This window comes from Anser anser (genome assembly GCF_964211835.1).
Source record: "Anser anser genome assembly, chromosome: 18".
Lineage (NCBI taxonomy): Eukaryota > Metazoa > Chordata > Aves > Anseriformes > Anatidae > Anser > Anser anser.
In genome coordinates, this window is record NC_139739.1 from 5,952,652 (window position 1) to 5,966,609 (window position 13,958).

General features: G+C 40.9%; 1 protein-coding gene across 2 annotated transcripts; it reads left to right on the top strand.

Annotated features, from left to right (window-relative positions):
• Positions 1 to 13: 13 nt before the first annotated feature.
• Positions 14 to 7,957, top strand: RAN (RAN, member RAS oncogene family). 2 transcript variants are annotated; one of them, XM_083803716.1, is made up of 8 exons: positions 14 to 135; positions 1,325 to 1,416; positions 4,311 to 4,353; positions 5,195 to 5,279; positions 5,373 to 5,498; positions 6,521 to 6,708; positions 7,249 to 7,419; positions 7,534 to 7,957. In XM_083803716.1, exons 3-8 carry the CDS (start codon positions 4,318 to 4,320, stop codon positions 7,576 to 7,578), a joined length of 651 nt encoding a protein of 216 aa, XP_083659842.1. In that variant the 5' UTR covers positions 14 to 135; positions 1,325 to 1,416; positions 4,311 to 4,317; the 3' UTR covers positions 7,579 to 7,957. The 2 variants fall into 2 exon arrangements, with proteins under 2 accessions (XP_083659842.1, XP_083659841.1); XM_083803715.1 differs by lacking the exons at positions 14 to 135; positions 1,325 to 1,416 and adding an exon at positions 3,299 to 3,431.
• The last annotated feature ends 6,001 nt before the right edge of the window (positions 7,958 to 13,958 follow it).

A 13,958-nucleotide genomic window follows, 5' to 3' on the forward strand; every position in this document is an offset into this window, starting at 1 on the left:
CCGCCCCCCGCCCCTCCTCACGGCCGCCACCACCCGCACCGCTCATGCGCCCCGCAGAGGGAGGGAATGGAGGGGAAAATGGCGCGCGGCCCCGCGCAGGCGTCCTCGCGCTGCTGACGGCGCGGCGGGGCTGAGGTAATCAAAATGGCGGCGGCGCCTCGCGGGGGGGGGCGGCGGGGATGTGGCTGCGGCGGGCGCTTCGAAGGCTAGGGAGGGGCGTTGGGCCTGCAAGGGAATTCCAATGGGAAGAGTTGGGAAAAGCTGTTCTGTGGTTATGTGCTTTTTTTTGTTTTAAATGAATTTAATTCTCTGGTGTGCCATGTGGATAGGCTGCAGTCGGGCTTCTTAAAATTTCATGTTTAGTTACCAAAAGCAGATAGACTGCACTTCCCGCTGTTGCTACTTCTGCAGGCCAGGCCCAGGCATCTCGCTGTCCCTGCAGTTTTAAACCAGAGCTTGGGGTCACCCATGGAACAGCTACAAAGGACCCATATCATGACTGGAAATGTAAAAAAGCAAACTGCACGCTTGGGTCACAAGGCGGCCAGTTGACTTATTTTAACTCTTAAGCTAAAAAGTGTTGAGAAACATTGCATTTTAGTGATATTTAGGTCTCCAGTAGAACACCAAAACCAGTGACTGCAAGGGCTCACAGGTTAAGGAACTCGCCAACATTCTGAATAGGTGCAATAACAGGCCTTAAAGATCTGAGAGCTTCTAGGAAATAAATCATGGACATGTTATAGAGGGCAGAAAGTCTTCAGTAGTGGTGTGGTTTTGTCCATAGATGCTTGCTATCAAGTACTACTTCAAACTATAATTGCCTGTAATTATTAGTATATACCCATAATTCTTAGTATCCCGGTTCTAGTGTATATAAACTTTATTTTCAACGTTACATGTTGAGCAGCTGCAGTTTCTAAAAATGTTACTTTTGGATACTGAGCACAATAATCCAATACTATTCATATATTTCATGTATTTAAATAATTTTTTTTCCAGTGCTGGATAATTTAAACTTCCTGAAGTAGCATTGTAAACTGCTTCAATGACAGTAAATTGCTGAATTTTGTTCTCTGAAAAATTTTAGATCTGCATCTGCTCTTCACCATTGACATAGTAAATACTTATTTTCCAACAGTATAGTCTGTTAATGAAACTTGGAGTAAGACATGCTTTTCTATTTTATGTCAGCTTTACACGGTTAAAAAAAAAAGAATAAAAATTGTCTTTCAAATGCATATTTTGATTGAATTTTAATACTGTGTGATCCATGTTACCTATCCATGCTGAAAGTGACTAATTTTGTCTTAAAACCTTTCAGTGTAGTTTCCTGTGTTGCCTTGAACATCAGCGTGCAGACCTCCGTTCCTGCTTGAGCTCATGTTCCAGATACTTTTCTACAACCAGTGGGAGGTATACTTCTTCTCCATTGCTTGCTGGCATATATTGTTGTCTTCTTTTATAGTTTACAAAATGTTTTTTCTTCTTACTGATAAAGCAGTTCTAAGATATGATACTGTTGGAGCTATTTATCTCCCTTAAAGGTACCTTTTGTACCATTCCTCATTTGTCCTTAAATAACTTACTAATAAGGGTTGTCTTTTACTTTATAAAGTAAATCTTTTTATCTGCTTCAGTGAGTTGCTACGTTTGTTCTCAGCTAACCTGAGTCAAATTATAGGAAACGTAAAGATCTTTTAAAGGTAATTATTTTGCTGATTACCTGGTGATATCTTGTGGACACCAATCTCTTAGATAGCGATCTGATGCTGTTGATGAGTGCTCAGAAGTGGTTTTTTTTAACCTTTGCTGAATGTGGCTATTTGGAGCAGATATTCTGTAGATGCTCTGAACACTTGTACATGGTAATAAAACCTAGATCCCAGATAGTAATTTAATGACTTGTAAATATTTGACAGGAGCTCAAAACCTACAACAGGGGACTTTTTAATTAGCCATCTATTTTAATAATTCAAATTAAAGTATCGGATAGTATTACCACTTATGTTTGAAGGGGAAAAGTAGTTTAGTAATACATTTGTAACACTACTGAGAAGTTTTTAGAGTACACTGAATGGTCTATAAACAAAGTTAGAGATTGATTTTTTTCCTGGAAGCGTTTATATTCTTAAAAACTGCCAAACTTCCCTAATGTGGCTTTGTGGGCTCCTATTTATAAACGCCTGCCTATTTTTCAAGAAAAGAGGTGTAATTCACAAGGGTTTTATAAAGATAGAATTGTGCAAAAGGTAAGATTAATTATATATTCTGAAAAATATCCTTCCTGACACCTAGAGGTGATGAGCAAATATGCTAAAAAAAAAAAGGCAAACACAAACAAGTTGTCCAAAAAGAAAGCAAGTTCAACAAGCCAGTGATTCTTCCAACAAAGAAAATCTTATGCAATATTTGTATTGCCATCAAATAAGCAAAACATACAGCAGAGTGCAACAATTCTTGCAAAAGTTTCTGTACACGTTGCTGCTATATATGTAGAAAATGAGCAAGATACAAACTACATTTGTGTACAAATATTGCCATTAAATATTTTTATATTATTTCAATACAGAGGTATTTAAAGTTCATTGATTCTGAATTATGGATGTACCAACACCTTTTATGCAGACCACATAAAAGTTGCTTAACTATACTAGGGAAAAAATGTGAGAACTAGGGTAACTATAACTATACTAGGGGACAAATTGGGGAATCTGTGAACTCGGGAACTTGGTATGTATAAATCTATACAAAACATCTATTTTATGTTGTTTTAAAGAGTTTTTGAGCAACTTTGTTCTACTCAAGTCTGGACATGAGGGGTGAGAAAGCTATTCTAAATATAGGGCTTATAGTACATGTTTTATGTTCATTCATGTGCACTGTAATGAATGCAGATCAGTTTGTATGAAGTGAGAATAATGGTTGTAAGGCATATTTAAGGACAGCCCTTTTGAATACAGTTTTTACCTGAAAGCAATTCGATTAAACCCTCCAATTGGACATCCAAAGCACTTTTATTAAACGGTGCCAGTGACACCTTAGTAGTTGCTCCAAGCAACTACGTACACTTTTAAAACTCGGTGTGCACCAAGAACTGGGGCAGCTGACCCCGTTCTCCAGGACACGAACGGGTAAGAGGACCTCGAGGTCTATCCGAGCCCTCCCCGTCAATGCTCGGCACCACGGTTCGGGGCCCCCCCTCTCACACCGGCGGCCGCCGGGGGCTGCGACCCGCGGGCCGCGGCTCCCTCAGGCGGAGCCGCCGCGCGCCTCCCGCCCGCTGCCCCGCCGCACCCCACGTGACGCGCGGTCCCTCCCCCTCCCCGCGGCCGCGCGGCGTCGCTCTCCGGGCATTTGAACCGCGCTTCCGCCATCTTCCCAGCGCCCAGTCACTGCGCGGAGCGGCGCTGAGAGGAGCCTCGCGGAAGGTAACGGGCTCGGCGCGGCCTCCGTTTCAGCCCCCCGAGGGTGTGAGGGGGGGGAGCGGGGCCGCTCGGAGAAGAGAGCGGGGCGAGGTGGGCGCCGTGTGGGAGCGGGGCTGGGGCGCGGCGCGGCTGGGCCTCAGCGGCGCTGGTGCTGTGAGGCCGCCGGCCGCGCGCGGCGCCCCCCTCCCGCCGCTTCTCAGAGCGGGGTGAGGGCCGGCTCCCCTCCGTCCCCGCAGCCAGGGCGGGCGGCATCCGGGTGATAGAACGGAGCGGGGCCTCCGAGGAACGGCCCGCGGGGGAGGGGAGGCGGCGCTGCCCAGTCATGGTGGCGCTGGGCCCGCTGTGAGGGGGGGCGGGTGGGGAGGTGCCGTTTGGGATCCCCCATAGAACCCCCGGGCGGCTCATCCCCGTGTGTGTGTATGGGGGGTGGGTTATAACCGCTTGTGAGCGGCTCGGGGGGGCTTTTTGTGGTGCCGGGCCGAGGGCAGCCCTCCGTGAGGCGGTATTGGGGGGTTAGGGAGGGGTGCAGCTCAGGCTGGGGGAGCCGGCCCGAAAAGCAGAGGGGCGCGGCGGCCGCCGCCGTTACGGGGCGGAGGGGGGGTGGGAGGCGCCGCCATTTCCGAGCGCTCCCGCCGCGTGTGGGGAGGGGGGAGGCAGCAATGGACCGGGACTGGGGCCGGGGAGGAGCTGGCGGGGAGAGGGGACCGCGGGGGGAGCGGCGTGGGCCCGACCGCAGCCCCCCGCCGGCCGCTGCCGAGTGGCGCGCAGAGCCACGCGCCTCGGGAGGCGGTTTGGGAACTGAAAAGGGCGCCCAGCCCCTTCCGGCGGGGCCCTGAACCAGCTCGGCGCCTGTGAGCTCACATGCTTCCATTTCCCCTGCAGACCCAGCATGGCCGCCCAAGGAGAGCCCCAAGTGCAGTTTAAGGTAAAGGATCGCGATATTTCCTGTTTTTTGTTCTTTCCCTTCAGTAGAAAAGTAGCAGGAACGACTCTCAAGTACCAGTGTGGATGGTAGGTTTGGGTCTGAAGTGCTGCTCTTCCACTAATAGTGCAACCAGCATTTGATTTGTACCACAGCATTATGTTCCGTTGTCAGTCTAGTGCTGTTTGTAGTTTAATGTAAGTATCGTTTTATAAACAAGAAAAAACAAACATTAAAACTTACTAAAAGAGATATTCACAGCAGTAAGCAGAATGTGCTTAACATATCATACAACAAGTTAACATATCAAGTTAACAAGTGATTTAACATACCATGTTGTTCTGACTTGGGGGCAGAACATACTTAAGGACAGAGTTTTTTATTTTAACAGCCAGAAGTCTTTAAGACTGCTTCATGGAAGATTGTTACTTGTGTTTCTTCCAATGCTTGGTTAGGATATCCCAACTGCTAGTTGTACAGGTTTTTTTAGTTGTAATATTGTAGTGAGTTTATCCAGTTTGGATGCTTAAATGAGTTTATTTAAATGCTGTCACATTCTGTTTGAATAACCCAAATGTTCTTAATTCAGTTACTTACAGCTTAGTAGAACTACATTTACAATACATCATAGTTTTCAGTTATGGGAGTTACATAAATTTGACTGGAGTTACAGATTGACAGGTTTAATAAATGGGGTCCTAATACAGCGAGTTACTTCATGGGTGATTCCAGTTCTTTGTTCACAGTATTTTGGAAGGCTGAAGTCTCTGTGGTAATTAAAATGGGCAATAAGTGCCTCAAAGTGTGTTGCTTTAACTCTTTTTTTGCTTTAATGTGTTAACAGCTTGTCCTGGTTGGTGATGGTGGCACTGGTAAAACAACATTCGTAAAACGTCATTTGACTGGTGAATTTGAGAAGAAGTATGTAGGTATGTCTGAAGAAACTTTCAATGTCTAATATTTTACAGTTAGAAGTACAGTTCACAACTTACTAAGTGGAATGCTCTTTTCTATTCCTATAGCAACGCTGGGTGTTGAAGTTCATCCTCTGGTGTTCCATACTAACAGAGGCCCTATTAAATTTAATGTATGGGACACAGCTGGCCAGGAGAAGTTTGGTGGTCTGCGAGATGGCTATTACATCCAAGGTAAGATGTGTTTATATGTAGGAATACCCTGTAGCTGTCAGAGGTCAAGCCTTCATTCTATTCAATTTGGCCAATCTGAAAGCTTTTGCTTGGCCTTCTAATGTTGAACTGGTTTCTGAGTTTTCAAACTTCTTATACAGATACAGATATTTCCTTTGCTAGGCAACCTGCCATGATGTAGGAAGACTTTGTTTCAGTTTACGACTGCAGGCTGTGGTATTAATGAATGATTGTGCACCCTAAAAGATGCATCTGGTGAAATAAAGCAGTTAAAAAGTGAAAGTCTGCATTTCAGTTAGTAAAACTTGTATCTGTATTAGCATCCTGTGCTGGTGCAAAGACTTGGAATGCACAAACTGTAAAATCTTCAGATATAGTGAAGTTCTGCGTATCCTTGACAGAGGCTAGTTGCCTTTAGAAGTAGCGGCAGCCCCTTAGTTTTTCTTTGGCCAAGCTCTATTCTTTGTGTACGTCAGTCAGCTGCATATTTTTTTTAATATCCTGCAAGGGATGATTAGATTCTGACGCTATTGCTTTTCCTTTAGAAATATCAGGATCAAGTCAAGCCCCTGTGTTCTTTGAAAAACTTTTCTGGACAAGGGCATCCTGAGATGTGGACTACAAGCTCTCAACTTATCTGAAAGCCTTGATAGGATGCCTAAGATTAGTTAACTGGGTATTGACTAATTTCTGTCGAATGTTTGGGTAAATTACACTTGATTTTTGTAATCCTATTCTATTTCTATGTCATGCAACAATAAGGTGTTCAGTAGGACAGTGGAATGAATAAAACTCGCTGGTATTTGGGCATTGAAGATGTAAGATGACAGGGTCATGGGCTCAGGTCTGCAGACTCTAGTGCATTGAACTTGTTAACAGTGTACTCTCAGAACTGTGAGGAAAAAGCTAATGCAGGCACCCTTAATGTAAGATTTTTATGGGTACTTTTTCTCAGTCTGGTTTATAAGAAAATTAAGCACTTACTCTTCCGATGTAGTAACTCCTGACTTCTTTCATTACAGCCCAGTGTGCCATCATAATGTTTGATGTAACATCAAGAGTTACTTACAAGAATGTACCTAACTGGCACAGAGACCTGGTACGGGTATGTGAAAACATCCCTATAGTGCTCTGTGGCAACAAAGTGGATATTAAGGACAGAAAAGTCAAGGCAAAATCCATTGTCTTCCACAGGAAGAAGAATCTCCAGGTATGATGTCATGAGTTTGTAGGAATCTAGATTTACTAAGTCGTATCAGCTGCATTTGGGTGTTCTGCCTTTCTCACTACAGGCTATAATATTTCAACTTACATCCCATTGGCTACTTGAACCTAACTTCAGGGAAGGGAAAAGTGATGATCTTGTTAAAAGATGATCATCATCACTGGTATTGAGCAGAAGCTGTAAGTTCTGTTGTATACATTTGGCTTTTACTGCTCTGAATCTCATCCTGATGCAGAAGTAAGATAGTTCAAAGTAGACCAAGTCATAAGAGGTACCACTGCCTCCTGAAAGTTGCACTTTTGATCAGATTGTGTTTTGTAAAAGTATAAATTTCTGACTATTTGCATGAAATGGTACATCTCTAGACACTTGAATCATAACTACTTCTGAGAGCAGAAGCAGAAGTCACAGAGTCGAAAAGAATACAATGATAAAAATAGAGTAAATTGTGCTGGTTAATCTTGGTATCTTCTGAATATCAGTGTTAAGTATGTCTTATGTACAAAATATACTTTTTTTTGTCAGTATTATGACATTTCAGCTAAGAGTAACTACAACTTTGAGAAGCCTTTCCTCTGGCTTGCTAGGAAGCTAATTGGAGATCCCAACTTGGAGTTTGTTGCCATGCCTGCTCTTGCGCCACCTGAAGTTGTTATGGACCCAGCACTGGCAGCACAGTATGAGCAAGACTTACAGGTAACTGAGGAAGGGGCAAAGGTCAAATGATTGCCTCATGAATAGTATCTGGACTCCTGGGAGTAACTGGAAAAAAACAAAACAGTTCCTAAGTATAACTTCTCTCTTTTCCAGATTGCTCAAACCACTGCACTGCCAGATGAAGATGATGACCTGTGAGGGATGAAGCTGGAGCCCAGCGTCAGAAGTCTAGTTTTATAGGCAACTGTCCTGTGATGTCAGTGGTGCAGCGTGTTTGCCACTTTATTATCTAGCTGAGCAGAACATGTGCTTAATCTTTGGGATGCTGAAAGAGATGAATGGGCTTCGGAGTGAATGTGGCAGTTTAAAAAACAAACAAAACAACAAAACAAAACCAAAACTTCATATTTTGGACCTGCATATTTAGCTGTTTTTTGGACTGCAATTACTTCCCCTTTTGAGTTTCAAATATAAGACTACTGCAGTCACACAGAGTGTTAAGTGGTAAATCTTGTTTCTGTCATTCCCATTCTTTTTTTTTGTTTAGATAATAAAGTTGTATTTCAAATATCTCTAAGCAAGTGAATTCTCATGCATTGTTAGAAAACTCTTGAAGTGTCTTCTGTTCTTCAGTTAAGGCTAATCCTTGCTTGCCTGCTGCACTTCTTACTCTATTTCCTTTCTCTTCATGTTATGCTCCTGTTACTAAATCAAAGCTAACAGTTATAACCTTCCATTGATTTCCTTATGCATATAATTAAAGCATCTGAGCAAAGCTGAACTAACTGCCAGGTAAAACTAAAGCAGTGAACACTTGAGTGGTAAGTGGCAAGATCAGCAGATAAGCATAAATTGACACACGTGAGTGGGAACGTTTGGGCTGCAGGGTGACCTGGGAGTGAAGCATAGTTCAGTTTGCATATGCTACTTTTGGACATGGTCTCTCAACTTTATAACTTCCAACTGTATGTTTTCCAACATGACTTCATGGAGCTCTGTGTTTTTTTAGTAGCCAGTAACAAATGGCAGCTAGGTTTGTTAGGTGACTAAAAGCTGTATCTTTGCATGGAACATCATTCAGTAGAGCTATAGTTGATTAAACTCTCTAAGCATCGTAAAACTCACTAACTAGAAAACAGCTGTAGATGAGCTAAAAAGCTCTTGGCTACAGAAAAGCATATTAACTAAAGCCACATATATATAAATATCTAGACTTTACTGTAACTGCACCAAGTTCTTAATTTGAAACTCTAGCTTATTACAGCACAACTGGTGGAAAATGTCTACTTTTAACACTATCTTGTAGAAATTAATCTTGGTCAATATTAGTACTGCTAGTAAACAAAACTAAGTTTAAGATACCATTTTTCAGTAGTGTTTGAGTACATGAAGCCTTGAACTCTTCAGTTTTGTATCTTTGGTTTCTTAATAAAGTGGAGCATTTCATTTATTCCTTTTAACTTGCATGTTTGTATATGTAACTCCTACTTAAGTATTTCTTAACACTTCATTCTGATACATGTTAGCAGAAACTTGATTTCTCTGAAGGAGAGAACAATACTGCCTACTTAGTGCAAGCTCAAGTTCTGTGGGTTTTTAAAACTAGTTGATGAGAAGGTGAGTTGTATTTGGGACCTGAGACTTTTTAAGGAAAACGAGGAACATCATACATGAGTTGTAAAGATAGACTTAACATTCTATTGAATTTTACTGCTACAAGATCTTGCTTTAGCTTCATATTATGGGCTCTCTTCTGTAGTTTACTAATTTACTTTTTTATATCTTGGTTAATATTGCTAGCTTGAATATCTGCTGCTGCTTCACTAGTGGAAGCCTTTTTGTCATCAATTGTCTAACTTTCAAATAATACACTGTTTTGAAAGTGCAAATCATGTAGGAAACTGAAGTAGTTTTTGCAGTGTTGATAAACCTCTAAAGGGAAGACAAAGCTGCAGTATGTTTGCCCCGTTTCATAATGTGTTTGATGTGATCTCTACACCGCCCCTGTTGTAGGCAGGTACTAGCATTTGAGTTAAGCAGTTAAAGATTTATGAAAAGTGAAAAAACTGTTTAAAAAGTAGAACCACCATGAGCTTCAGTGTTAATACCAAGTCAACAAAAACTTGAGAATAGGCAATAATACTAGTCCTACTGTAAAGTAAAGCTTTTGATTTGAAAAGTTTTGGGTGTGAGATCAAATCCGCTTGTTGCAGGACTGTACTTGACTTTTCATATTTAGCTGCTGTTAATTGTTTAATGCAGGTTGCCCTGATGTGCACATCCAGTTTCCTCGGCTGTAGTTCCTTAACTATAACGCTTTAAAAAGTTAACAGCTTTAAAGCTTTTCACAAGTTGGGTTTTAGCAAGATAAATTTCTCTATTAAGAAATGAGAGTAAAACTTACCAAGAACTTCTGTACTAAATAGTCACATCATTAGACTTCCAACACCATTGTGACTGAATCAGACAATCTGCAGTGCTGTTTGTCCTGCTTGGCTGCTGGATGTAGACAGGGTTAGTTTAGGTTAAATGTAGGACTTGATATGTTCCTATACATCACTGGGTGAGTTTTTCTGACTCCAAGATATTTTTTTTTTCAGATTTTTTGATAACATCACAGACTACTTCCAGTTTTTAACTGTCAAAAGAAAGATGAATTGCAGGCCTGCTTACTGTTTTTAGTTCTGTAATAAAGCTGCAATGTTAGCGTCCAAGTCCAGAGGCTTGTGTTAGAGTAGTTGGAGAACTAGTGCATCTGGAAATCAGAAGGTGGGGCAAAAGCAATAGCTCAAACTGTCAGAGAAAATGGTTTGCTTTTGCTTACTGTACTTCTAAATTGAGGGTTGAGTGTGTCCTTGGGAAAGCTGAGGTTGCCCTAGAATTTATTAGGCTTGCAATAGAAAATTGCTTTAGAAAAGTGCTTGCCAACATTTCTACAAGTGGGAATCTGTATGCCAAGAGGGTCAAAGTCTCTGTCCCTGTGCTGTCTGCAGGTTACAGTTCAACAAAATGCATCTATAGTCTTGATATAAACTGCTGGAAAAAGCAATGCTGAGACTTTTTTTCCTGCCTTCTTCCTAAAACAGAAATAGTTGAATCTGACTACTGGTCACTTCCTCTCACCTGGCTTTTAGGGTAACAGTTGTCTGAGTCCTTCTAAAGCCTTCTGTGCAGTGGGATGGAAAGAAGTGTCTTAGGAGCAACCGAAAAACTGTGCAAAGCTAAATCTCTTGCTTTCATCTGTCAGTTTTCATGTGGTTGCATTAATTTGTAGGTTTTTGTGTGTGGCTTTTGCAATGAGCTGAAAGGTTTGCTTTTAACTTTTTTTCTTTTTCTTAGCACAAGCTGCTATACGAACATCCCATGAAGGAGTTCTTGCACATGTCCTGGAACACTTAATCATTTCTACAAGAAACACTTTAAGCTGGGAACCAATGTTATGAGAATACTGTCTAGGACAGTTTAGTCGCATGTAATGTTTTCTAACATGAAGGCAAGAGCACCCTGAAAACAACTGTAGTAACTTTTCAGTGTTCAGGGCCCTCTGGCTTGTCTGCAACTTTTCTATCTGGTGCAGGCTATCTCATCAGCAAAGAAGGCAAAAAAAAAAAGTGGTGCACTTTTGGCTTTGACACACACTCAACTAGCTTACAAGTCCTGTACAGTTAAACTTGGAAGAATTTTATTCTTGAAAGCAAGACTTAACATGCGGACCTATTTAACAGACCTAGAGTGTCTCATTGATGAGCCAAGACACAGTCTCTTTTTGTATCTCATTACTCAATTAGTGAATATCCTGAAACGTGTTATTGTTAATTTTCTTTTAACTTGTCAAAAAGCAAACAGATTGTTCAATGAATAAGTGGTACTTCCCTGAAATCTTAGTGTTCTAGAAGCTGTCACTGAAATGGGATGATGTTCATAAGTGTGCTAGTTCAATATAGGAATAGGTGTGTTTTTTGGGATTGTCATGCTTGATACTTGTCCTGCTGTGATCCCAGAGCCCTTTGATAAAAGGAGAGCTGAGATTCCAATCTTCCCGGCTTACATGAGAAGGCAAAAGTGAGGACAAATTTCCCAAAATATCAAACACTTTCATATAACACTTAAAATGGTTTTTGATCCACCGTCTCTAATACACTTAGTGGAAGCATTTAAAACTGAATTTCATCAGAAACAGCTCCAAGTTACTAAAAGAGGTAATGAGCTCGATTTACTGTTATCTATTTCTACGTTGACAATTCATGAAAGGTCAGCTAAAATGAAAACTCTTAAGATTAAAATAGTAATAATCAGGAAGCTCAAAGGTTGTTTTGTTTATGCTATTAACCAAAATTATTAAGACCAAAATTTTTCACCAGTGTGTGATTCCTCTTATGTCTAAGTGGCAAAATCACTGATTATACTTGGAAGCATCAGTATCTTTGCTAGCATGAGCTGGTAGGACCTGTCTTAATTTCCCAGCTGTGATGTGAATTCCTATCACTGCCACTTCAAGCTCGTCACTGCACAAGAGATCATGCTGATGACTGTTGCATCTTGGTTCCTACTGAAAATAGTGCAGGAGGGAAGTGATGTGTGTTTTCCTTCTGCTGAGGATATAAAGGAAAGTTAACTTTCCAGTCAGGCTATTTTGATAGACTACACCATAACAAATTTGTTAAACTTCTAGATCACAGGTTGGGTTTGCAAGGTGGGTATTAGGGAAAGAGATCAAGACGAAGAAGTGTGTCCCATTTATAAATAAGGTGAGTCATAAGAAACAGAAAATCTTGACGTGCTTTTTTTTTTTTTTTGCGTTATCCATTGCCTATTGCTTTTGGAACTAGTACTTTTATTTCTCATTTAAATCTGGATATTTTGTTTTATTTCAACACCTGAACTGATGCTTGGTTATAAAACACTGAATTCAAACTGCAGTAAATGAGCACAGTAAATTTCAAGGGCTATGTGTAAAAGAACTGTTTGAGATAGTTCATTTGCCATCAGAAGCATAGAAATTGCCTGATACATGAGGCTTAAACCAGATTAAAGGGAGCAGTTCTTACCTCACAATCTGAACAAGTTTGATATAGTTTCCAAAAACTTTTTTTTTTTTTTTTAGAATGAGTGGCTATTGCATAATTCTCTTGCTGGCTGTATACATATTGGCTGTGGAGCATCTAATAACACCGATTAATTCCAGGTTTGCACGAAACTTTGCTGGAATGTAAAAAGATTGCTTTTGTGCTACCAGCTTCAACCACATGGTGGGGCACACCGTCTTTGTTGCTGCTCTGAACAAGTAAAAGTATTGAAATATACTTGAGATCACACAAGCAGCTTGTATTCAAGAAGGAAATGATGTGGATGCTTTTAGGTTTATTAACAGTAGTAAATAGTTATAATCCATGTATAATAGCAGCTGGTAGTTGATAGAAGTTTAAAAGAGTGGATAAGTGTTTTCTTTGTACTCTGTTTTCTTGATGCAGCATAAGACAAATGTAACAGCTTTTTATTTGGTTGTTCCTTCATCTTCAGTTAAATCCACAACAGTGTGAAATAGACCAAGAGCGAATTACAGGGAGACTTGCATAAATAACAAAAGACTGTTTAAAAAAAAAAAAAAAGCACAGCACTCTAAAAAGTTGCTGGCAAAGCTTGGGTTCTGCTATCATATCCTCCTAATTTTTCTACTCTTCAGCAATTTTTCTTATTTTTATTTTTTAAATCTAAGTTTGGTTAAATTAAAGGTTAATAATAATTGACAGTTAATTAAAGTATAACTTTACCTGGAAAAATGAACCCACACGTGAAGTGCTGATCCCCTAATCTTTATGCAAAACAAATATGGTGAGGGATATATAATAGTAAAAATGTTGTACAGCACAGTTTCATAGAGTTTCATGTAATGTCATGCTATGATCAGGTTGCAGTACAGATAGTGACATGCACAGAAAGTTTGCAGGATCAATGATCTGAGCATTATAGTTCCCATCTCTAATGAGACTGTAAGTAAGGGAGAAAAATGTTCTTCTGCTGAGACCTTGAGATTTGAAATGAGGTTGGCTGCAAGAACTGGACTGTGATGGTTTTCTCTGACTATGCCAGAGAACAGTACCTTGTGTGGCATGTGTAGTATGGGATAAACGGCCTCTGTACAGTCCAGCTGAGGTCCCTGGTTCAGAGTGAAATAAATGCGTGACTGGCTACACAGGCATATTCCTAGCTGATGTAGCACCGGCGGAACTGATGGCAGCTATCACACAGAAAAAGCTAGGTAGTATGGCAGAGAACTAACGTGGCATCCTCAGAACTGTAGTCCAGTTGGTAAGATAAAGCAATGAACAAAATATTTCACAAGGCAGGGAGAAGGCACCTGTTGTAAGGGACTGAACCTGCATAGTGAGAGGGAACTCAAAGGCAGGAAGATTGAAGTATGCGGGCAAGTCAGAAAAGGTGTGGAGAGCGGCTAAAGAAATACATAAATAATCGTTAAAGAACAAAATTCTCCTGTTGTAATGTGATAGTGATTAATACAACATTCCAAAGCATAGCTAACTGATGACAGCTATACGTAATGGAAGTCTGCTATTAGA

Bases quoted from the DNA above. Each gene is read 5' to 3' on its own strand.
- RAN (XM_083803716.1), top strand. From the start codon at position 4,318: ATGGCCGCCCAAGGAGAGCCCCAAGTGCAGTTTAAG. The intron at 4,354-5,194 runs GTAAAGGATCGC...ATGTGTTAACAG, and splicing joins AGCCCCAAGTGCAGTTTAAG to CTTGTCCTGGTTGGTGATGG. The intron at 6,709-7,248 runs GTATGATGTCAT...TTTTTTTGTCAG, and splicing joins ACAGGAAGAAGAATCTCCAG to TATTATGACATTTCAGCTAA.